At 39.4% G+C, this 24,394-nt stretch overlaps 1 protein-coding gene and 1 long non-coding RNA gene across 7 annotated transcripts in view; one reads left to right on the top strand and one right to left on the bottom strand.

Annotated features, from left to right (window-relative positions):
• CTNNA3 (catenin alpha 3) overlaps positions 1 to 24,394 on the top strand; it is a 460,862-nt gene that overhangs the window by 420,140 nt on the left and 16,328 nt on the right. The window contains exon 16 of the mRNA XM_021399187.1: positions 19,560 to 19,665. Coding sequence (XP_021254862.1) covers positions 19,560 to 19,665 — 106 coding nt within the window. The remainder of the gene's footprint in view (positions 1 to 19,559; positions 19,666 to 24,394) is intronic.
• LOC110399833 overlaps positions 1,389 to 24,394 on the bottom strand; it is a 296,244-nt gene continuing 273,238 nt past the window's right edge. For all 6 annotated transcript variants that reach the window (XR_002439427.1, XR_002439428.1, XR_002439429.1 and 3 more), the window contains 3 exons: positions 21,622 to 21,781; positions 21,295 to 21,389; positions 1,389 to 15,099 (listed from right to left, as the gene is read on the bottom strand). This is a non-coding gene — a long non-coding RNA (uncharacterized LOC110399833). The remainder of the gene's footprint in view (positions 15,100 to 21,294; positions 21,390 to 21,621; positions 21,782 to 24,394) is intronic.

Raw genomic sequence — 24,394 nt, 5'->3', positions numbered from 1 at the left:
TAAATTTTATGCTTCTGCTTCTTTTGCAGCCTCCTTCCTGTTTCTTTTAATCTCATTGTTCCTTAAACCACAACCTCTTTACACAGTTCTGTTCTTACCCCGCTGCGAAAAGCCACCTGCTTTCGTTGTCAAAACCTTTTTTGTCATCTCTCCTACGGATTCTGTCTCCGGTCACCTCATAATATTCATAATAGCAGCATACTCCTTTGCCACTTGCTAGATTTCATTTTTTAAACAAGTTCTCTCTGTACTGTACTGGAAAGCTCCTAATTCTCCTTCACAGCCCTCATGGAAACAGTCCATGTTATTGAGAAGTGGACAATGGCAAGCATGTTAATTACCTGGGCTTCCTTCCTATCCAGCAGTCCAGTCTCATCTGATTGCATATTTGTTTGTTCCTACCAACTCATAGTAAAAATAGGGTTAGAAGGGAACTGTGGTAGTCATTCAGTCCAGCCTATTCATAACAAACTATTAGATCAGCTTGCTCAGTCACATCCGGTCAAGTTTGAAAATGCCAAGAATAGAAGCTCTTCTGCAAAAGATTGATGCAGAAGTATTTCCTGCTTTGACTTAGCTATATCATAGCTTTCTGTACTATACGTATGTATAATTATGTCGCTGTTTCTGTAATTGCTAATTTAAACTTCTAATTTTTCCTTGGAAGGGTGAAGAATTCAGAGTTTAATCCTTTATTCAACTTTTCTTAAATAAAAAAGCCCTTGTGTTTATACACATTTAATTTCTTTTGAATGAAAGATGAAAGTGAAAATTATTAAGCCTAAAGGTTACACTCAGAATTTTAATAAAAATCAGCAGGAACTATTTTAGTTTGACGTGTGACATCCCTAATTTCCATTTTTATGTTGCCAGCAGTTACAAACTACTTTTTAAATTATTATGCAAACATGTCAGGTGTTGATGCAAGTAGCAGAACTCAGAACTTGATAGATACAGCCAGAAATTAAGAAAGGTCTGTGTTTTACTCTTTGACTAAGAAAGCATCTCAAAATTATGTCCTTCCCAAATGATTGATGTGACGTTGTATTAACGAGGAGTGAAGTCTGCTAATCATCTGATTAGAAGTTTGTAAAATTCTTCAGCTTAATTCTGGTGGTGCTTTGCTTTTGCAGTGTTTCTAGTTTACTCGCTGCTGTAAAGTTCCTTGTAGTTATGGAAGCTGTGAAGATGAATTCCTATGAGTGCATTTACATGCTCTACATAGTAAAATTCAAAAGGCTCATTATTTAGAATAGAACACAGTTTCCTGATCTTAAATTGATAAGACTTGGTATTTCTGTGTACTATAGATCTACTGCTTTTGCTGAGTTATTAAGGTTATACCTCCTGTATAGGTAAACAAATAGCAAGCACAGGACAAAGCAAAATACTAATGGGAAATCTTTAATATGCTTTAAGACCTCTGAGTATCTCTTAAGTATAACATAGCAAAACGTAACTTAAAATAGGGAATAAGGCAGTTATATTTGTCTTTATACTCATCTTTATAAAATCCACCTAGGACTAGAATAAGATGAACTACAGAGGCAAAATACATGACAGCAAAATACAACTTCAGCTTTAAGGACTGCTACATTCAAACAGCAAAGCGAGTTCAGGACTCCCAAGTGTTAGGTCCTGCTAGCAGAGGTGTAAGTCCAAAGCAACAGTGCTTCAGACAGTAATTTAACTGCCTCCAAGCCAATTTTCTTACCCAGGAAGCCTGTGGCAGAACAGTCCCCTTTGTGAGTCACAGACCGTAGAAGAACTACATCTGTATAAGCAGCATTAGGCTGAGCACAAGGCTGAGTGTAGTGCCCCCTCGTACACTGTGGGCATTTACCATGTGGCAGGGATGGGCAGAGGCAGCATTAGCTCTCTAGCAGGAGGGAGGAAAGCACCCCAGAGGTGCCATACAGAGCTTATAGCTAGCTATCTGTTGTTACAGGCTTCTTTGGGGTTAGCCAGCAATCTGACTGGGACAGCTCGGTTTCCACCCATGGTCACCTTCCACTTTCTTGGCTTGATGCAAGACTTGTCTGTTTATTTTGCTCAAGCTGTTGTTTGATAAAAATACCAGGCAAAGTCTCTTTGAGAAATAAAGAAATAGTCATTAAAAAAGGCAAAGCACCTCTCCTAACTTTTCTCCTTTACAATGCAGACCTATTTTTATGGAATTTATTTGCTATATTTTGCACATGCTGTATATATTTCTTGCTGTAACACCATATGTTCAGGTTCTTTCTGAATTAATCAGCAGAAATGAGAAGCAAAACTTTTGGAAGGTTTCCATGAAATAAAGAATAGAAACTTCCGCAATTACCAACCCCTTCACTGGAAGCATAAGCACATCAGTGAATTAGTGCTGACCGCAAAGTTGACATAAAATATCACTACTTCTTTTTTGCTGAACTCATTGCTGATTCAATGGAAAGTTCTGCCCACTCATACAAGAGATCAGTCACATCCAGAGTATGATGTATACCAGCATTTCTTTTGACTGCTTATTGTCCAAGGATGAAAAGAGATGATTTATGCAGTTACTGTACTGTTGATCTGTCTTCTGTTGATGAAATACTAGCATAGAGTTTAAGTGTCAAAGCAGAGCTGGCAAAATTGATAGTACAGATATTACCCTCTGTGGGTACATAAAAATCAACACTGACTGTTCAAACTAAGAGGCCCAGCAGTAGTTGCACATTGTTCAATAGAAAATAAGCAGGTCAGTGAGATGTTATTTTACAAAGTAAAAGGGAATGCTGTTGAAACTGTGTAGACTTAGCAATGCTGGCCACCACAATTCATGGGTACTCTTCACAGGTTTGCTTGTTGATTATCAGGAAGTGATAGATCCAGACAAATACAGAATGCTGCCTTGATTTTAGTGAGGTGGCAGGTGGGCAGTCTGATGAAAAAGGAAATAAACGGAAAGTGTTCTTCCACATTCTTCTGTTCCATACTGTCAGAAATTAAAACTCTTAAAAGATGCATTATGAAGTAGTAATTTCCTTTTACTGTCTTGGATAGAAATGCAGAGAAAGGAAACTCTAGAAGGGCTTTTCCCCCTCATTCCAGCCGTTGTACTGAGGAGTGCCATGAAGCTCCCCCACAGAAAAAGAGATTTAAACTGGAGAAGCTAGCAAATGGTACAGAAAAAGGAAGGTAGATGCACAGAGAGGAAGAAACTCGTAGGAGTATGGAGAGGATAGGTTAACCAGAATGCAGTTGTCAAGAAGCCCCTTCGTGGTCCAGCAAGTGTTCACAGTGTACATGGTGAACTAGCAAAGAATAGAACAGGCAGACTGCTCTTACAAACGTGATTTCAAATCAAGCAAATATTCACATTTTCATATTTTGATAAAGATGGTGCCAGGTGGAAAGGACTTGAACTTTTAAAATGTTTTTCAAGGTTTCTCTATAAGAGTTTAACATGTCTTTGAAGGAGTAAGTCACATTTTCTAATGTGCTTACCCTAAAAAGCAAGTTTTCTAGGGGTATCCAGCTGTATCCAAATTAGAGCTCCCCTAAATTGCGTGCCCGGATTTGATTCTGTGTTATATCAGAAATAAATTACAGTGTGAAGGGGGGAAGTATGGTTAGAACATTCAATGTATGAACCTGGTCTTTCCTAACAATTGTTCTGCTGTTACTTTTCCCTCTTCCCTGAACTGGGTTACAGACCATTTGTTTGACAGCACTGTAGTACTTACTAAAGTCACACTCATTGCTGTGCAGATGAAACCTTGCTTAGAGGTTGCAGATCTCTAAACCTTGCAGAGAGATAAAGCCTTCAGCTTCATAAAACCAGTTCACCTATATAATCTGTCCTCTGCCTCTTCACTGTACCAAAAGTTTACTTTCTTCGGCATGATCAGTCCATGAGAAACCTTTGGTTTCTTTATAGTAAAGAGTCAAGCCCAGGATGGGGGGTTGGCAATCAGTAAAATACAGTTCTTTCCAGAAGCTGCAGGACTAAACCCATCCTTACTGTATTTTCTGTATACTTCATTTTATTTATTACTGTTGTAGTTTACTTTCTTTTTTGAATGTGTGTACTTGCAAGAAAAGCTATTCAGAAATGCTCACCTTGGGAGCAAGCTGAACAGCAGAAACAGTATTCAATTGCTGTGTTTTTCTGCTAAAAATAGGACTGGAGTCTGTTGCAACTTTTCTGTTAAACCAGGACCTTTGGGGCTCTCACAGCCTAGCAGTAGTTTTGACACTTTTTTTCTTCAGCAGCGTACAGCATGTTTAAACACATTCTCTGTTCAGTGCCTTCAGAGGATGCTGTTTTGGTACCCTCGGGGTTTATGATTTTTTCTCTGTAAAATGACCCTGATAGTGGCATTTGTTCTCTATCTCAATCCTGATGTACCACAGCTGTTTGTGAAGGTCAGTGGATAGCTTGGCCTCTGTGTCCCATTAAACTCGTGACACTTCACACGTCAGGGCAGAAGAAGGTATGTCCATACTAAGCCTCTAGCCCAAACTCCTGACTGCCCTGATGCTTGCTGAGAGAAGATTTCAGCATTCTTAGTATAAAGGTGGCATTTTCCTTGTCATGTCCTGTGTTTTGTGTAGGGACACGTCATCTGGTTTGCTTGAAAGAAGGTTAAATGAGAAATGATGGATAAAGCTTGCTTTTGGGTGGACTTGATTGTAGCACTAGAGTTTTTGTAAGCTAGATGGCCATCAGTTGTTGTCATTCTACTGAGGCTGTGTTCACACTACTGTGTCAGCTAGTTGACTGCTTGGAGGTCGTTGTCTGGGAATTAGGAGGATATGTGACTTCAGTGCGAGTAAATATTTTAACAAGTATTTGGGAATATCCAAGTCACGCAAATGTAGTCTTATTTAAGTGCACGCCCAACGGCAGTAATGCCATGAATTCTTTACTGACAGATTGCATCTGGGCTGTTTGCCTAGGTGTGTAGAAGATGGCAAAGGTAGAAAACTCTGCATCAAAGATTGCAAACATAAGATCTTTGTTCACCTTATTTTTGCATACTTGTCTCAATCCTGAATTGTTAAGGTCACCTGAGAGTTTTGTCCTTAATGTCAGCCAGTAGTACAGCAAACACATCCGGTAGTTCTTTGTCATCTGTGATGGCAGAGGGAAGACGTGACATGGGTATAACCTGCACAGGTAAGAATTAATGGAAGGCATCTCAAAGCTCAGGGGAGCATCTTCGTTCCATGGTAAGCTTACTGAAGAGCTGTTGTTTGAAGATACCTGCCTTGGTCATATTTATTTTGTTGTTATTGAGATCATCCCTACAACTGCACCTGAACTGCCTTAAATGAAGAAGCTAAGGTTGTCATTGAGGTTGTCATTAGATTAATGGAAGGTCCACATGTATTCAGCATATTGAGCAGCACATAAGAGCATAAATACAGCAGAAAAGTGTAAAACAGGATCCTTAGGTAACTTCTTGAGTGTCACAATTTGGTGATTATTTGAGGAAGGAGAAATTCAATTCCATGACATGAGGAAATATGAGGAAATCTTACAGATGGCTGTGAAGAACAGCAGATGGTTTAGAAAGTCTGACCAATATAGAGTATAGCTACCTATTTTAAACAATTTGCTCTATATTGATTTTTCCTTTTTATGAACACCACTGGCAGTGAAATAGACTGAACAATGAGAGTATATCAAAAGGAAATGTATTCAAGATACAGAGCAGTGAAATAGGACTTAGAAGTAACTGCCTGCCCTAAAAGAAATGCTTTCCCCAGGGCAAATTGGACAGGGGATGAGGGCCCACATTAGGGGCAAGAAGGAGTTGTATCCCATGCTATGATTGAGCAACAGTTTAAATAAGTCCAGTACATCTTAGCTGTGCATGATCAGTTACAGCCAATTTAAGCTTTGGTACACACCAAAGCAAGTCTCAAAGTAGTAAAGAAGGATGGCCGTTCTGCAAAGAACAAAGATGGAACAAGGTCTAATACTCCCTCTTTAAGGGAGCTAAACACATTCTCATCTTCACGTTGCCTACAGTAAACATTTCTTTTTTACGCAGCTAGAACTTCATTGCCTTTCTGATTATTTTTTGAAGGAGAGAGGAAAATTATTCTTAAGTAATAAGGAATGGTGACTTAGTGTTGTTCACTGCTGCAAGGACACAAACAGTGTGTCCCTCTTCCTACCTGAGTGGCAAGTAATAGGGCTTACATCCTACTTTCTTGGTTTCTCGGAGGAGAGTGTGTATTGAGGGGAAGGAGAGGCTGTGAGCATGCTGTCGCAGGTGCTTACTGCCTGGAATATATGGTATTCTGGGTTACCTGCACATAGTGTGCTTCTGATTTGTGTTGTGTCAGAGGAAGCAGAGGAATGGAGTCTTTGCTTTTCACCATTCAGGACAGCTTCTCACATCCACTCTGATGACTTTGTCACTAGCTCTCTTACTGTCCTGAAATGGGGTCTGGCTCACCATCTTTACCTAAGGCTAAAGGTAAGCTGTATAAGCTAGTATCAAAAGTAAGAAAGTACTTGGCCATTTACACTGATGCTTTTGGTTTCTATGTAGCATTAAGCAGTAGTTCATTGTCAGTTTTGTTCATTGGTTTTACTGGCTGATTTTTCCTGTTGGCTGCATCACCTATGCCAAGCATTGCCATAGCTGCATCGCAGTAAGGGTTGTGAAGCCTCTTCTGTAATGTATGTGGGCCTGTGGTAATTGCTAGACAAATTGTAATCCTGTGCTCAAAACAACTTTTTTTTTTCCCTAAAGAGTTAAAAACAGATCATAGTTCCAATTTAATGTAGTCGTTTGGGGTTTTCGTACTGGAATATGCAGTATACTGGAACAGCACCAGTGATGAAGTCAAGCCAGTGACCAACCATGTCTTTTCCCTCATACTGCCACTTATCTCTCACTTCCGTGTGTGTGCAAGAGAGCTTTCTTACTGATGTTTGATGAGTAGAAAAGGGATTAAGGCCTTCCATGTTTTATCCGCTGTCTTCTTAGGCTCCAAAACTCAGTGCTGACAACTCATGATTTTACTAGAAATCTTTTGATGTATATTATTTCATATCTTGGCACTTGTGTTATGTTCTTGTAGGTGAAATTCACCTCCGGTATTTTTAAAATAAGTTTCATGGCCATTGAGCAAATCCTGAAAATGTGACCCTGAAGGCTTAGTAACCAGAAAGCAAACATGAAGAACTTCAGATTTATTATTTCAAATATCTTGATCTTTATTCCACTCTTGTGGTACTTTGGATCTTGTCTCCTGATACTGGAATGCTTGAGGCTGACAGCGCGAAGATTTCATTTACATGCTCTCTATGCTACATTGTTTGCCTAAGTATTTCTGAGCAATGAGGAGAGAGCCCATCACAAAAGTAGGAGATTTGGAAGGAGGCGAGCATCATGAGCCTTTTCCTTCAGTGCTGTAGAGCCTTTCGTGACTCTGAAAGTCATGAACGGTACAAATAAGAATTTGTTTGCTTGCATTTTTTTACAAGCATGAAAAGTGCAAGTACCAAATTGATGCAAGAAGAGTACACCAAAAAGTACAGTCTGTTTCTAAAACTTTTTATCAATTATGTAAAGTATTTATTCTGAAAATCTGAGATTAGTTTGCACAGCGCTTTGAAGCTGGGTACTTTTTCAGTGGATCTCAGGTTGCATGTAGTGAGGCATACAAATGTCTGTTTTGCTAAAGTGCAGGGAAGTAATATTTAGGAACTGATCTTCCTGAGGATAATTGAAAGAACTGAGCTCAGTCATCTGCTCAGTGGCCACCAGCCTTACCATAGAACGTACTCTCTCAAGAGATCACTCTCACCACAGAGTACGTTTCTGTTGTTTTTTAGAAATTTCTTCAAGTCTTTTCATACATATAAACAAGACTCCTTGTAGGAATTGCTGCGATAGAACTTTATATTACTTTAATTTTTATATTTAAAACAAAACTGCAAGTCAGTGGTGCTTTTCTGAGGCCATGGAGATGCAAAGATGATATGAAAATATTTTGATAATTGGTTAAACATATAATCAGAAACTTGGGCAGTATTTATAAGATGAATTACTGAACCACTAGCAGTCTAGGAATATGACTGAAGATCTGTATTAATAAACATCTGTCACAGTGGCACAGCAGATGTACGAGGTGCATTTATAGCACAAAATGTAAATTTTTGATGAGTACATTATTTTTTACTGCAAAGTGCGTTACTTATCTATCCTTCTATTTCTTTGATTTTGTAACAGTAAAAGTGTTATAAAAAAAGCCACAACGTGAGAACAGTATTCATATAAATCCTAGAATACGATTCTGCTAATTGAAATAATTCTGAAAGGTGAATTGTATTTTCTTCAATTGCTGTTTTGCAGCCTATCATGACTGGTTTATTTGTCTGTATTTTCATTGATAATCCTGATTTTGCTACTTCTCCAGGCTCAATCAATTATGTTGATTTTATAATGCGTGGCATGTAGACTGTACCGCTTCATGCCTGTCTTTTCTAAATGTCAGTGTCAGAACCAGGCAAAAACTGCCATTGTGTTCTGAAGATGAAAGTTATAAAACTGATAAGATACAATTTTAAGACATAGTCTGCTACCAGAAAACCAACTCAGTGACTCAAAAAAATTCTTAAAGTTCTACGTTCTGTGTCCTTAACATCATTCAACTTAAAATCCATTCATCCTATTTTCAGAACCTGTGATCTTTCTGAATGTTTCCTTTGCAAAACAGTTATGTGAGCAACCTGGTCTGGTCAGAGGTATCCCTGCCTATAGCAGGGTGGTTTGAACTAGATGATCTTAAATGTCCCTTACAGCCCAAACCATTCTATGATTCCAAAATTTAGTCAAGGAGAATGAGAAGATTTGAGGTAATAATAAGTGTTAGGAAGTAAAACTGTAATGTTGTTGATACAGCTTTTAGCTTAATTGTATTAAAAGACCTTTCAACAGCTGTGTTCACACATGCATAGACTGCACAGTAGAGTACAACTTTATTTTCTATCTTTATGTAGTATCTCATGCCTATTCAGCAGGAAGCATGTGAGCTGTGAGTCTTGGGACCTGGTAAAGGTATTTCATTGTCTTCAGTATCCATTGAGGAGTCACACTTTCCGAATACCTGAAAGCCCCTGAGTAAAACTGTGTAAATAGCAGTAGTCTACAATGCTTATGGTATATTCAGGAAATACCTACTGTGTGTAATCAGTCCTTGCATGTGGATGGCTGTATGCAGCAACAGATGCAGAATCAATAAAATACCTAGACAGTTACAAAGCTCTAGGAAAATGCTTAAGGGAATTGCTGAGTGATCTGGTTGCAAGTTAATAGTGTTTTGCCAGCTAGAATACAAAGAATTGCACAGAAAACATTCTCCAGCCCTCATTCCTTGTCCTGACTTCTGTTTCATAGCTTGAGGAACTCTGTCAGAGTTCCTAATGGTTCTATTCCAGCAGTTTGCATTTTTAATTCAAAGAAAAAGATGAGAAAAGGGATGTTTTGCCTTCGAGAACTTACCTGATCAATAGCAAAAACTTTATTGATTTATTTTATATTAGCTTGTTTTCTGTCTCCTGATACGATTATACCTCCTTGAAGCCATAGGGAGAAGTATCTCCTGCGCTTTCATACATGCCATCCATTTGGCAAAGAGCCTACTATGTACTCTATTACCTTACATCGTTCCAGAATTATGAAAGAGACTTAAAATGTTAGGAAAACATGATAGTTCCAATTCACAGAATGTGATAGTAAATTCATTTAATTGTCTGGTGATCCAGGAAGTTATCTGCATCCAGAGACAATGGATGGGTTTGGACCAATGGACTGACTGAAAACAAGGTGATGGGCTGAATTTCTCCGTTAAGGATGCAGTCAAGTGGTGCAGAATCTCACTGAGTAGGAGTTGCAGTGTTGTTAAGATTTCCCCAACCAGCTCCTGCGTGTTGCTAAACAGCCATGTTGGAGAGTCTGGCCTGTCCAGACTCCTCAGGCAGCTCCTGCTGTAAGACTGATGAAACAGTACACAGAAGACAGCTGTAACCTGCCAGCAAGAACTGCTCTTGCAGATGCAGAAACGGTGACTTAGGACAGTCTTTGTACCTCGTACAGAAGATGCACGTAGTTTGGTTAATTAATAGCAGTGGCTTATGCAGAGTGGTTGTGTAGGACCACAGGCAAGCCAGATGATAGAAATTCAGCAGGAAAGTTGTTGGAAGCTCTCACAATCCAACTGATGATGCTGTTGTGAGGACACATGCAATAGAGCGTCCAGCAGCAGCTGCCCTGTTTCCCACTGTAGCATTACCCTGGTACAAATCTCATGTTGTTGCAGGTTGAAGGTCTTTGTCCCTACATCAAGGCTAGGGCCTCCTCCCACCCCTCCCCTTGCAGTAAGCTGGCCAAGAAGTGTAAAGGATAAAAAGATAAAAAAGGAATAAAGGAATAATAATATAAAAAGGAACTAATTTACTAGAAATAGTGAAGGAATTTGAGATAATACAATATAAAAGGAATCGAGAGTAATAAACCAATGAGAGGGAGAGTTGCCTTCTAACCGTGCTGCGGAAATGGTGGTACAGCTGGACGTAAGGCCATGGTTATGTCACCTCCTTGCCTCCTGGAAACCACTTGGGAAGTGCAGCTTCCTGGCAGCCATCCCAGCTCTGACAGTTTTGTGTGATGTTATGACACGGAATACCTATGGAAAACGTAACACTTTGTTCAGCACTCTGCCCATGGGCTTCTGTACAGCACCGTAAAATGAAAAGGTAAGGTCTGCACTTAATTTTTTTTTTTAAGTACACAATTGAACAAGAGAAATAAATGCACAACAAATTACAGCATTGTAGACATAAAACACCAATTCTGAATTATCTGTTTGACTTTTAACCTCCACCTGCTGGGATTAACTTGAGTTTTATTGCTATAACCTTCCTGCAGTACACATAAGGAAATAGTCTGGAAGAAAAAGGTTAAGAGAAAACAGACTTCGTAGGTTACAACAACTTACTTTCAAAATAATTAATTTCCTTTATCCACTGGAGAACTGAAAAGATACACCTGGAAGAATAACAGGAATGTTTATTTCCTTTTTTATAAGTTGCAGCGTAGCATGGAGATTTTATTAGGCAGCATTGAGTTATTTAAGTGGCAGTGTTACATGTCTGCACTGTAGTAGTGCTTATGTTCATATTCTCATTCATTACTAACCTTCAGATGCGTTTTTTTCTGCTTCTGGGCTGCAACAGTTGCTTTTTCTTTACCATGTTATAACTCCTCTTGAAAATTCAACACCTGGCTCACAAGAGTGGGAAGCAGATGGGCCACTCTGCAGTGGGAGCCCTTAGAGAGAACTCTGACTTCCTGACTCAGCCATAATTCACCTCTGTGCTTCCAGACACTGCAGACCTAGAATGGCAGCACCATTACATTTGAAACGTTTGCTCTTTCTACTCTCATGAGAGACAACCCTAAATACCTCTTATGCAGACAAGTTCTTGGTACTCACAGAGGTGTCACAGGCAGTGTATCTGGCCGTTCTGTAAAGGACGAAATCTCATTTTGCACTGCACCCACGGTTTGCACAGTACAGGTCCGGCTGCAAGGAAACTGTTCATTTATTAAAATGTGTGCTTACGTTTTTAAATGTTATCTGTTCAAAACCAAGTGGTTTCCACTTACAGAAAGGCTTGGATTTTAAAAATGACTAAAGCATAGAACCATCCATCCTGTTGGACAGCTTCTTATAGTAACATTATATATGTTAAAACCTCTGGATAATTTCTGCTTGAGAGAGTGAAAATAGGAGAGTGATGAAGCAAATAACCGACTTTTTATGTAGTCAGAAATGTTAATGGTACACATGTAATGGGTGATTAAAATGATAGACATCCAACTTGAAGCCCATGACTGTTGAGATGTGCTGATCTTAGAAACTGAAAATCAAAAAAGTAGTGAGAGCAAGAAAGCATTCTTACCTCACTACAAATGATGCTTGTTTAAGATATGAGAACTCGCTTGCGGTGGTGCAATAATCTCTTTCTTACATTGTATTGATAGAATTTGTGTGTATGGATGTGATAAACGGGGAGACATGGGGAGCCATTTCTCATGGCACGTGAAAAAGGTGACTATCAAATAGCTAACTGGGGGAACCAGTTTCAACATGTGTAAATTTTTTCATCTATAACTAACTAAAAAAGTACAATTCATTGAGCTTCATGTATGGCATCTGCTCAATAATGACATTTTCACATTTATTCAGATGGGCTCTATACACTGTGCAACCCATTGCTTTTTTTGCTATCTTATCTATTTTTAATAAATTACTATAGAAAGGCAGTTGTGATTAAAGATGAAAAGGACTTCACAATGCTTCTCAAACATAGTTTTTACTATCTTATTTTATTGCAGGATTTTAAAGAGTACTTATACATATATTTTATGTATCTGTATATATATATTTTATATTTCTGTATATATACAGAATACCCCCCCCCACACACACATATATATAGGACGGTTGCACGGTATAGCCCTTCTAAACAACTGTGAAGATACTAATAAAAGATCCTATCTGTGTTTTAATATTACCGGACTTTTGTCACAACAGTAATATAAGTAAGTGCACATTTTTTTGTTATGCAGTCACATGGTATTTCCCAGGGTGAGAAATGGTGTGCTTCAGGAAAAGTATGAAGAGGTGAGGCACAGTCTCAAGTGTGACTACGGGCTGTTCCAGGTGCTTTTTTTGCTATCTTATATTTTTTGCTATCTTATATAGATATTATCTTATCTATAGCCAGGCATGATGCCACTTGAAAGCAGCCAAAGAGAAGAGAGAGACAGGGTGATGGTGGTCTGCCATCACAGAGCCTCAGTGGCTCTAGTGGCCCACAGACCAGAATCTGTGTTGCACAGGCATGGCAGGAGAGTTTTCATGACATTCTGCAAAATTTTCAGAAGACTCAGGTTGTTTGTTTTTTTTTCAGAGACCTTTGATAGGTAGGTATGTTGGTGCAAATAACAGTACTTCTCAATTCCCATTCTACTGCCATGCTAGTATAAAGGATTTAATTAATCCTATGTCTTATTATGCTGGCATTTATTTTCAGCATTAATTTAGCCACAGTTGCATTATTATTTTGCCTAAGTCTGGGAAAGCAGAGAAGTAATAGTTGGCCTTCTGTCCATTTAACTCAAAGGAGATGTCTGGATTCTTGAGCTCTTCCTATGTTCAATGTCTTCTACTTCATTGGTCATAAACATTTCTTAAAAGCTAGTGCTGTGGAGTTCAGAGGGCTCATCTACTTCAGATTCATCCAGGAACTGTAAGTAAGTCACTACTTATGCTCCCTGAAACAGGAGGTGGCCACTTTGATGGAGCAGATGTCTTTCACAGAAGACGTGCATGTTACATCACGTCATTGTTTACTGATGGACCATATAACCATATGAGTGCAAGTACCATCTATTCCTGTTGTGCCATATAATCCAGTGACTGCAGTTGAAGGAATTCCCATATCAAGGTTTTTCACAGAGCCTTAACTTCACTGTAAGAAGCAGATCCTTCAGGAAGGAAACACAAACCTAATTAAATAGTTTGGTCTCTTTTCTAAATTAAGTCATTCCAGGAATGTTGTGTTCTTTGTTAGACTTTGTTACAGAGAACTCATTATTGTACAAAGAGCAGAAGTACTGCTTTTCCTCTGTGCATACCATTTTGCCATTGCTTTTTCTTCTGTGGCATTCTAGTCCTGATTCTTGATGCGTCTGTGATCAGCTGGAACTACAAATTGTAACGTTGCATAAGGACTGACACCTCACTTTTGTGTGTTCATTTAATTATCCTATGTGAGTGGACAGGCTCTCTTTTTGGTAGTCACAGCTGTATTCTGTACTTCTTGAGATCATTGCAAGTCTGGCCTCCCAGCCTATTTATATCCTTCTTCACATTACTGTCAAGTCCATTTGCTGAGATGAACAGAGGGAAGCTTGGAGGCAGAAGACTGTGATGGTGAAGCCTTTGAATATGAAGTTAGAGCACAAGTTAAAGTTAAGAATTAAGGAAATATTTTGATAATTACTTTCCATAGTGAAATTGCAATGTAAAGGAGAAAAGAAAATAATGCCTGATATTGATGCCCGTTAGTCACTGGAGTTAAGTTTAGACTGTGCATAGGCATAGATGAAGTGACTGCAGACATACTGTTCATCATGGCTTGGGGCAAGAATGATTAGGCTGAGTGACTTACGTCTTTCTATCACTGTTTTCCTTGGTGTTGCAGCAGTTTACAGATTCTAAGCTTTTTCTTGTGTTTATGCTTTTCAAGAGACATTTCTGTGAAGCTTTTTCTCTTCTACAACTTCATTGAGATACTCTCAGCTGATTTCATTTGTACAGACGCCAATTAAATTCCTAGTTAGACATAGCTAGACTTCACTCTCTAATTATTTGTGGGCTACTCCCAGTCTCCTCATTGGATAGAATGATTGATTTAAGTGATCTAATAACAATCCATCACTACCTTGGGGGCATGTAATTGCTCATAAATATGGTACTTTGTCTCTCATCTTTGTTTTCATAGCCCTGGTTGTGTTGTAAACTTAGCTAATACAGCTTTAGTGCTTGTAAATAGTAATATGTGAGGAAATAAATAGGTCTTCCACACAATTAATCAAATACAGGCATTCAGAGTCCAGTGTAGGCTCTGAACCCAATCAGGGAAAGAAAAAAAAAAAAGGGAAAGATTTTCAGAAAATGCTGTAAATGGGTGTTTGAGATGAAATTTGACTCTGAACATTGCAGAGACTGGAAGCAGGGGGAAAACAGGCTACTTAAAAAAGAAAAGTTAATGAGCACCACAACTGAGAAATTAGAATTTCTCTCATAGAAGACATAAAAAGATGGAAAACTTTGTAAAGGAGAAAATTCATACTGCTGCTGACCTGCAAAAGGGGTATGGTGTTGTCCTACTGCAACTCTCTTGGGAGGATTTTTTTTTTCTTGTTGCAATACTTGGAACAGCTCCAAGACCCATAGGAGGAGCAACTGCAGGGCTCATTGTGAGGGCTGGAGAGACAGCAGGGTCTCTCGTAATGCTTGGAGCAGCTGCAGGACCTGTTGGAGAAGTTGGAGGGTCCGTTGTATTGTCATCAGATCAAGAGGTATTTTTCTTCTCCTTGAGGATGCTGAATAGTGTTGAACAGTGTGCTTGGTAGGCATAAGTCAAGCCCCAGCATGCTGCAGTGATTTGTACCTTTTTAGGATTGCCAAGCAACAGCAGAGCTTTTCCAAATATTCTACTAGTTTTCAGGATTCTGTAGTTGTTCAGAGGTGAAGTTCCAAAGCACTGGGAGTGCCTGCTGCTCCAGCCACCTGCCCACACCGTCCCACACTCCCTGTCAATCAGAACTGTCCAGCCTCGGGGCAGATCTCTGGGTGATATTCTTAAATGATTGTTAAATCTTAAACACAATCTGAAACGCATTCACGACACGTAGCAATAGGAGCATGTTGGTTTAAACATCACACGGATGTTCAGAATTCTCAAGAGCTATTGTAACTAGATCTTGAGGTCTAGGGAAAGAAGGAAAAGTGAAAGAGAAGCTGAGGAACTGCTGGAAAGTGTCCACCCCTATCTCCTCCATAGCCAAGCTCCCCAAGGACACAAAGCAAAGAGTGTAATTTGTAGAAGTATCAATAATACAGTTTCCATAGCCTAAATAGCTATACACAAAACATCACTTTCTCAGCTACCAGTTTTATCATCATGTAAGCCAAGGCCAAACAGCACAGCAAAATAAAAACCTTAATACAACCCCTAGAGAGGATAAACAAGACAGCAGGGAAAATAAGCAGCAAGCAAGGTGGCTCTCTGAGAGCTCCATAAATAGGGAAAAAAATTAACATTGTGCCCAGCAATTATCAAACTACCACAGCACTGTGTTAACACAGTCTGGTCACATCTCCTGTTATCTCTACCCTTCGAGCCCCACATTGGGTACCAATTTAACTGTTGTGTTTTAACCTGGCAGGTGGCTGAGCACCTCACAGTTGTTCACTTACTCCCCCCCTTCCCATCTAGCCCTCTCGAGCAGCGGAAAAACGACTGATGAACTCCCATCCTCTTCAAAACTCTTTCCACATGATGTCGTATGGTATGGAATGTTCCTTAGACGAGTTAAAGTCAGCTGCCTTATTTCCCTCCCAGCTCCTTGGGCCCTTCACTGAAAATGGCCTTGGCTCTGTACAACGCTGCTAAGCAGCAACTATAAACATTGGTGTGTTATCAGCAGTTTCTCTGCTAGAACCAAAGCATAGCATCATAGCAGGCACTCCAAAGAAAACCATTCCATCCACCTGAAACTACTATCAAACCAGCATCTACTGTGGATGAATGTGCTAAGCTGATGTTCTTAAGCTTCTGCATGGAGGACTATATTGCCTATACTCAGTTTCAGCAACTAGACTAGAACCATAATAGTCCCACAGACTAGGCAGGGATACTTCAGCACCTAGTGGAGGATAGTCCTGAACTACATTTGTAGAAGGGAAAAGACCTTGGTAGAATGACTCTGAGAAGGAAACAAGTGAAGTATCTGCAAAAAAATTCTAGCAAGTTATATGGCTGATGAGTTAAACAGACTCCCAAAACAAGGTGTATTTTCAAACTTCAAACTTGACATTTAAAAAGGGAATGAAATCTAAAACTGGTCGGAAGCCATCTACCAACTAGGGAAGAAGAAAACAAAGAAGTGCTTTCATAGATTTTTTTTTTGCATCTCTCTAGCACCTGGAGCCAGGTAGTTAATCATAGAATCATAGAATCATAGAATTAGCTAGGTTGGAAAAGACCTACAAGATCACCTAGTCCAACCATCCACCTACCACCAACAACCCCACTAAACTATGTCTCCCAACACTATATCTAAACGTTTCTTCAACACCTCCAGGGACGGTGACTCAACCACCTCCCTGGGCAGCCTGTTCCAGCGCCTGACCACTCTTTCAGAAAAGTAGTATTTCCTAATGTCCAGCCTAAATCTCCCCTGGCGCAACTTGAAGCCATTCCCCCTCGTCCTGTCACTAGTTACAAGAGAGAAGAGGCCGACCCCCAGCTCACTACAACCTCCCTTCAGGTAGTTATAGAGAGCAATGAGGTCTCCCCTGAGCCTCCTCTTCTCCAGACTGAACAATCCCAGCTCCCTCAGCTGCTCCTCATAAGGCCTGTGCTCCAGACCCCTCACCAGCTTCGTCACCCTCCTCTGAACACGCTTCAGGGCCTCAATGTCTTTCTTGCAGTGAGGGGCCCAAAACTGGACACGGTACTCGAGGTGGGGCCTCACCAGTGCTGAGTACAGAGGGACAATTACTTCCCTACTCCTACTGGCAGCACTATTTCTGATACAAGCCAGGATGCCATTGGCCTTCTTGGCCACCTGGGCACTCTGCTGGCTCATGCTCAGCTGAGCATCGACTAATACCCCTAGGTCCCTTTCCTCCATACAACTTTCCAGCCACTCTGCCCCGAGCCTGTAGCGTTGCCTGGGGTTGTTGCGGCCAAAGTGCAGGACCCAGCACTTGGTCTTGTTGAACCTCATCCCATTGGCTTCAGCCCAGAGATCCAGCCTGTCCAGATCTCTCTGTAGGGCCTCTCTACCCCCGGGCAGATCGACACTTCCTGCCGGCTTGGTGTTGTCTGCAAACTTACTGAGGGTGCTCTTGATGCCCTCATCCAGGTCATCAATAAAGATATTGAAGAGGACAGGCCCCAGCACCGACCCCTGGGGACTCGTGACCGGTCGCCGGCTGGATTTAACTCCATTCACCACCACTCTCTGGGCCCGGCCCTCCAGCCAGCTCCTTACCCAGCAAAGAGTGCACCTGTCCAAGCCGCAGGCTGCCAGTTTCTCCAGGAGAATACAGTGGGAGACAGTGTCAAAGGCTTTGCTGAAGTCTAGGTAGACCACATCAACAGCCTTTCTCTCATCTACCAGACGGGTCACTCGATTATAGAAGGAGATCAGGTTGGTCAAGCCGGACTTGCCCTTCACAAACCCATGCTGGCTGGGCCTGATCCCCAGGTTGTCCTGCAAATGCTGTGTGATCTCCCTCAGGACAATCTGCTCCATAACCTTCCCCGGCTGAGAGAAAAAAATCAGTTGCCACTGCTACTCCCCACTCTCCTTTCCCTGATTCTTTACAGTCATTTTTCATACAGTTTCACTGATAAGACTGGATTTTAACTTTACAGGATGTATGCTAGACCATTTGTTTGATTCCTTTGTATAGGTTCAGTATGCAATGTAAGTATTCTGTTGTACTACTAGGGGGTAGAAGGTAAAAAAAAAAAAAAAAAAAAAAAAAAAAAACTGGGAAAGGCAAATGAAGGACACTGAAGGGCATAAGAGTACTCAACCTGTAAACATAGGATCTGGAAATTCATCCCCCACATATGTTACTTTTCTGCTATAAAGTGAAGAATTCCCTCAGTAGGTTCTTCATGACAAGAAAATACCTTTTTGTAGCAAAATAATATCCAGTGTATCCAGTTCTAGGTTTTTCCAGGTGTAGGCTTTCAACAATAATTTGTAAAGCACGTTTTTTTTTTTCCCCAAAGATCAATGAATAGTTATTTGTAAAACACTGTATTTATTAAGAGTTTAACCATTACCAGCAGTGTTGTGTTGTCATCACTGGCTTTTTACTGAATGCTTGTGTAACTCCATACAATAATGTTTTAGGTTAAACGAGGGTTTTTTACTACAAATCTGTCAAAAAAGCTGAAATGCAGAGCTGAATTTAGCATGGGTGCGTACCTTATAAGTGGGAGGTAAAATAAATGTTGCTTTTTAGTTTAGCTGAAGTATTTCAGTGTTGAAGAAGCCTGAAGGTGGGTCCTTGACAAATTGTTCAGAGGAACTTTACACTTACGGTGAATTGTTCTGAAAACTACTTAGTGTTTTCAGATACAGCATGTACAAGTTTTGACTGGTATTTGTTAGTTTTCATTGCATTCATGTTCATAATTAATTTATGCTTGCATACACCCATTATAACCTGAGTTTCCTGACCAGACATCCACAATAAGTCTCAGAATTCATCACTCTGATAAACTTTCTTTTTTGTATTTACAAGAAAATACTTTACTAGGTAATATTTAGCAGGAAACTGCTGGAAGGGAAAGGAACAAAAACATTGTATAACTACAGGATAATTACAGCAAGCAGCACAAGCAGTCTGTACTAAACCTTCACTATTCCCTCAGAATTATCTATGTGTAACATACTGGAACTGGGCTTAAAAATCCACGTTCTTAGGATTTAGCATGGGTTGCACTTGCAGTATGGAAATAATGTGTGACATTTTTCTGGTTCTTCTGCATCCAGTTGATGCCATGCAGTGCAAATTTGTGGGACATGAAAACAAAACACTTGGAAGCAGGGATTTAATTAATGTTGCTTCTGTATAGATTAGTGTTTTTTTTTAATCACTTGAGTTCTTCTGTGCCTAATCTGCATGGTTATGATTTATTCTCAGTTTTGAACAATGTAATAATGTCTCTGTTTCATTTGAAGGGGTAGAGGACCATTGAAGAACACATCTGATGTAATTAATGCAGCAAAAATGATTTCAGAGTCAGGATCAAGGATGGATGTCCTAGCACGGCTGATTGCCAATCAGGTAGGTTATTTATGTAGCAGTGCATTAACCTTTGTCACAACTTAACCTGTGCACGGAAGCTCCAACACCCAAGAAGGTCACTTACAGAAACAGTTACGACATTTCTAGATCTGATTTTCCTGAATGTTTGCTTTCTGTTACATCTCGGTTTTCCTTCTACCATCTTTTTCCCCTATTACTGGCCTTTTCTTTGAGCTGTTGATGTCAAATGTCTTTCAATCTAAATACTCTTCTCGACGGAATTCTGCCATCTGCATACCTGAAGTCTTGAGGTGATTTCTTACCACTGCAAAGAAATGTCTGTCATCATAAAACAAAAAGTTTTACAGCTATGAGTTACTTTATTTCCAGTTAATTCTAAAAGCTTCTACCAGCTAAATAAGCCAAATAACAACAACAAAAAAAACTAAACTAAAACAAAACCAAACCAACTCTACCAGCCAAAAAGCAAAACACGATTCATATGGTCGTTTTCCTGGGTCAGGTGGCAGCATGGTAGTTCAGCACATTAATACAAATAACTTGTCTCATGTAAGTCAAGTCAGTAGGGCCTTACAGAACAGGCCAGAAAGAACAATGCAGTGAAATTTCAGTCTGCAAGTATTAAAACTATTTACTTTCCTAGCCTTTGTCGCTGGCTTTTAGGCCTAGAAAAGGAAGGTATATTTGCTGTCTTCCACATCCTCACATACTTTATTTCTACTGCTCACTTTTGATTTTTCACTTGCTTTTTTAATATCTAGTTTTTAATATCCTTTTCCATACAGAGTATTTTTCTCAGCTTTTTTCATTCTACATGGCATTTGCGAAGTCTAACAATTCTGTTATTTTACCAAATTTCCTCTGCTCTGCTCTCTTGAAGAAATTTTACATTCTGTTAACTACCTGATAGCAGTTCAATGAATTTGGTTTAAACTGAAGGAACCTTTCAAGAATTCGGTGTCCAGGCTGGAACATGAATTTTGATACAGTTTTGTGAACACCCTTCTCAATGGCATTAACCTATTTTTTTTAGCAAAATAGTTCACCTGTTCTCTTTTAGTAGAAAGTAAATTATGTGTAACTTTTAAATGGCATGTAAAAATGGATTTGTATTATTTATGTCAAAAGAGAAAACTGGCTGTACATTGTACCACCTTTCAGGTATGTGTTTTAAGATAAAGGTCCATGCATTCTTCATGCATCTATTTTTCTTCACCACTCCTCCTCCTCCTCCTATTGAGCTTACCCTACATCACTTCAATTATTTGTTGTCATTTCTAATATTGTCATTTAGTTAGGCCACATTAGTTTCATCTTCACAGTTGTCCCAGGACTTGACTATGCCTTTGCTGTTATCAGGACCTATGTAACATATGATGAGCATTTTCAGTATTCAAAGAGACATGTGAGGAAGAAAAGCAAAACTTGCTCTATTTCCTCTATCTAGCTTGAAATCTAAGAAAAAAACCTGGAAAAAGCAATCACTGCATAATGAAGAATCACTGTTGTATCTCTTTGAGACGACATGACATAAAACATTTCCAAATGAATGATTTTTGTTCACGCTCCATGTAATTTCAGAGAATCAAAATTGGGAACTGTGGAATTACATATTTCGTATGGCTTTTGTGTTAGGAAAAAAGCTACCTGAACATCTATTGGCAGTATTTTATCAAATGATCAGCCACAACAGCATCTCTGTTATGTTGTTCTTCACTTCTAATTTTTCTAAGATCTTCTTCCTGTGTTGGAAAGAAAGGGACACTATGTGTTAAAATCAGCAAAATTCAGTCCATATTCACAGCACTTAAAGATGACTTAGAGTTAGCAACTGCAAGCGTAATAACAGTAGCACATTCAGCATCAACTGAGTCAAACTAATCACAAGTATATTTCTGATACATTTAAATAAGATTATTTCAAATTCATTGTCAAATGCATGACATGAAAGCCCAAAAAAGATTAAGGTATTACCTCCTGTTTTTAATGACATATGCTGCAGATGAAGATCTTTACTACAAGGCTCCTCAATAATAATCTGTTCAGCAGCAGGAGTTGCTGCTCCATTATGATCCCAGTAAGAATGGCACTCACACTGTGATGTATCATTTAAAATGCTGTTTATCAGAGTTAACTGTAAGGAGGAAATAGTGTAAGTAATCTTATGTCCCTTCAGAGGGTGGGAACCCAGTGTGGTGTAGCATCAAATGAGCTTTTGATTCTGAGCACAGCATTCTGGATGTTCCCTGCCCATGCAAGAGATATCCCCCATTTCCATCATTTGAGCTATTGACAGGATTTTCTTACAAAAAAAACAAAAAACAAAAAACAACCAACACTAGTTTTCTTTTCTGATGTCAAACAAAAAGGATGGTCTATGCAGAGGCCTGAGCCTGCTCAGCTTCTCTAACTCCTCAATGCACAGTGGTCTTCTAGTCAGCACATTAACAAAACATTAATTACTTTAAAAACCTTGAAGTGTAGGGATCAATATGAAACATTTCTTTCTACAGAATCAGGTAATCTCCTAATTAAGAGGTTGTTTTCATGTACCTAGGAAACTTGTCCTGAAATCAAAAAAAAAAAAAAAACCCAACATATTTTAAGTTGATAGCTGATAGATATGAATCAAGCAGGTGTGCCAAAATGATCATCTTATTACATGAGCAGCTCACCTAAAAACTTACAGCTAACAATTAGTTGCAATAAATTACGTATACACAAATATGTAGAGTAGTGGGTTTGTGTATGACCATGCCCAGTATTGCTCACCATGAAGACAGATTCAGATTGTAAGGAAATGCTGCTGACTTTGTTAGTAAATGGGGTGAAATCAAAATATAGTAGGAACAATATTGTTTATTGTTGATATTCTCTTGGATGCAGTTCTGATTCCTTTCTTACAGAAAGCCCTTGTTAACATTCCACTAACTCCGATATGCGTACGATGCTCTGAAAGTAATGCTTCCTATTTATTTCTGTAGAAACTACAGTAGACACGAAAAGCACAATTACAATATTTGATAGAGCAAATTCTCAGCTACAGAAAATTATTTTTTTACATAGTCACCACTATTAGCTATACATTTTTGCCAGCAATGAACAAGAGCCTGCGTGCGCTCACCAAAATCTGCACCAGCGTAGGCGACCCACTGTTCCCATTGCTAGTGCTGGAGACGCACCTGTTGATCTGCTTACATCCATTGCTTGGTCTCCATAAATGATCATCAAGCATCAATGTATATCAGTGGGTGCCACTTTTTTCTGCATGGAGGAATTCAGTGACAGCCCTTTGCTTCATGCACTGTTCCATGTCAGATGCCATTTGTCAGACTGCCCCTCTGCTGCCATCTGTCGCACAGCAAAAAAATGTACTGGACTACTGGTGGGAAGGTTCAACTTCTACATACCGCCAGCATCGCCTCTGATGTTGTGGGCCAACATAACAAAAGGGAGGCATTATTTTTGGAGCAGCCCTCGTATATTGAAAAGAAACCCTCATTATTTACCAGGAATTCTAGCTAAGAACTTGTTTCTCTGTGCTAGGCATTGAACTGGGAACCATCAATGGGCTGTGGAATGATTAATCTCAGTATTTTTAAATTGTTTTCTGTTGCGCTGTTTTGTCTCACTGGTAAGCAGGTGTTGCTTGTACCAGATGTTTCTGAGTAAAATGTAGAGGGTTCCTTATGGAATACCCTCTTCACAGAATACATTTCTTTCTAACATCTGTTTATGGTTGATTGGGGTACGCTATAAGGTATGAGACTTTAATTTTCTTTATAGCACTGTATCTTGCCTAAGGTAATATAAAATGTTATCTTTACTCCTAGGAATGCCTCGTATCCCATAAAGTTTTATGGGTAAAGTACATAAAAATGGGCATACTGTGTCAGACCAAAGGTTCATTTAGGTCAATAGTGTATATACACAGAACTCAGTAAAATGATGGCATGTATTTCAGGATACTTCCATAGCTGCACCAGGTAAAGTAAGGCTCTACTTCAATATAGCTGTACTTCAGTAAAGCTGTGGTTATACCACGGGCTTACGAAATGTGTTTATGCCTTTTTCCAATAATGCCTTACACTTGCTTTTCTAAATGCTGCTGAGCACTGGACCAGTATTTTTGCTAGAACTAGTTTAACTTCAAGGTCTTTTTATTTTTGGATTACGTTTTCCCTATCTTTGGTGCGTACCATCTTTGGCTTTCCTAAAATTTTACACATTTCTTCCCTAAGCGTATGCAAGGAAGATAGTAAATGTGGCTAACCTGCAAATGTTACATAAGAGTACTGTGTAAGAAATCAAAATAGTGTCATCTCTGAGCTTCTATAATTGATGCTGTCACAACTTGAAATGGATGAGATACTGCATTAGCACCCTATCTGTCTATCTGTTGAGTTTTTCCAGTGGGGAAAAGAAAAGTAAATCACAGAGAAGTAGAAAAGCAAGCATCTTATTCTAAGAAATAGACCTTTAGGATAGTTCTGATGCTTGAAGAGGTGGATTTGGCCAGAAGGACAGATTTTTTCATGAATGAGTGTAAGAAGTAAACAAGTATTCAAGATTTCTGAACAGTCACTGAGATTTGAATACTGGTAACACTTTGGAAATGGTGCGTGTTAAGAAAGAGAGGATGTCGAGAAACTCTTCTGTTTTTCTTTTAAACTATGGTGAAGTACAGAAAGCACTCTAGTAACAGATCTAGCTGAACACAAGGTAAGAACTGATATTTAATTCATAT

This window comes from Numida meleagris, chromosome 5, assembly GCF_002078875.1.
Source record: "Numida meleagris isolate 19003 breed g44 Domestic line chromosome 5, NumMel1.0, whole genome shotgun sequence".
Taxonomy (NCBI): domain Eukaryota; kingdom Metazoa; phylum Chordata; class Aves; order Galliformes; family Numididae; genus Numida; species Numida meleagris.
The sequence above is the reverse complement of the archived record's forward strand: the minus strand, read 5'-3'. Positions and strand labels throughout refer to the sequence as shown.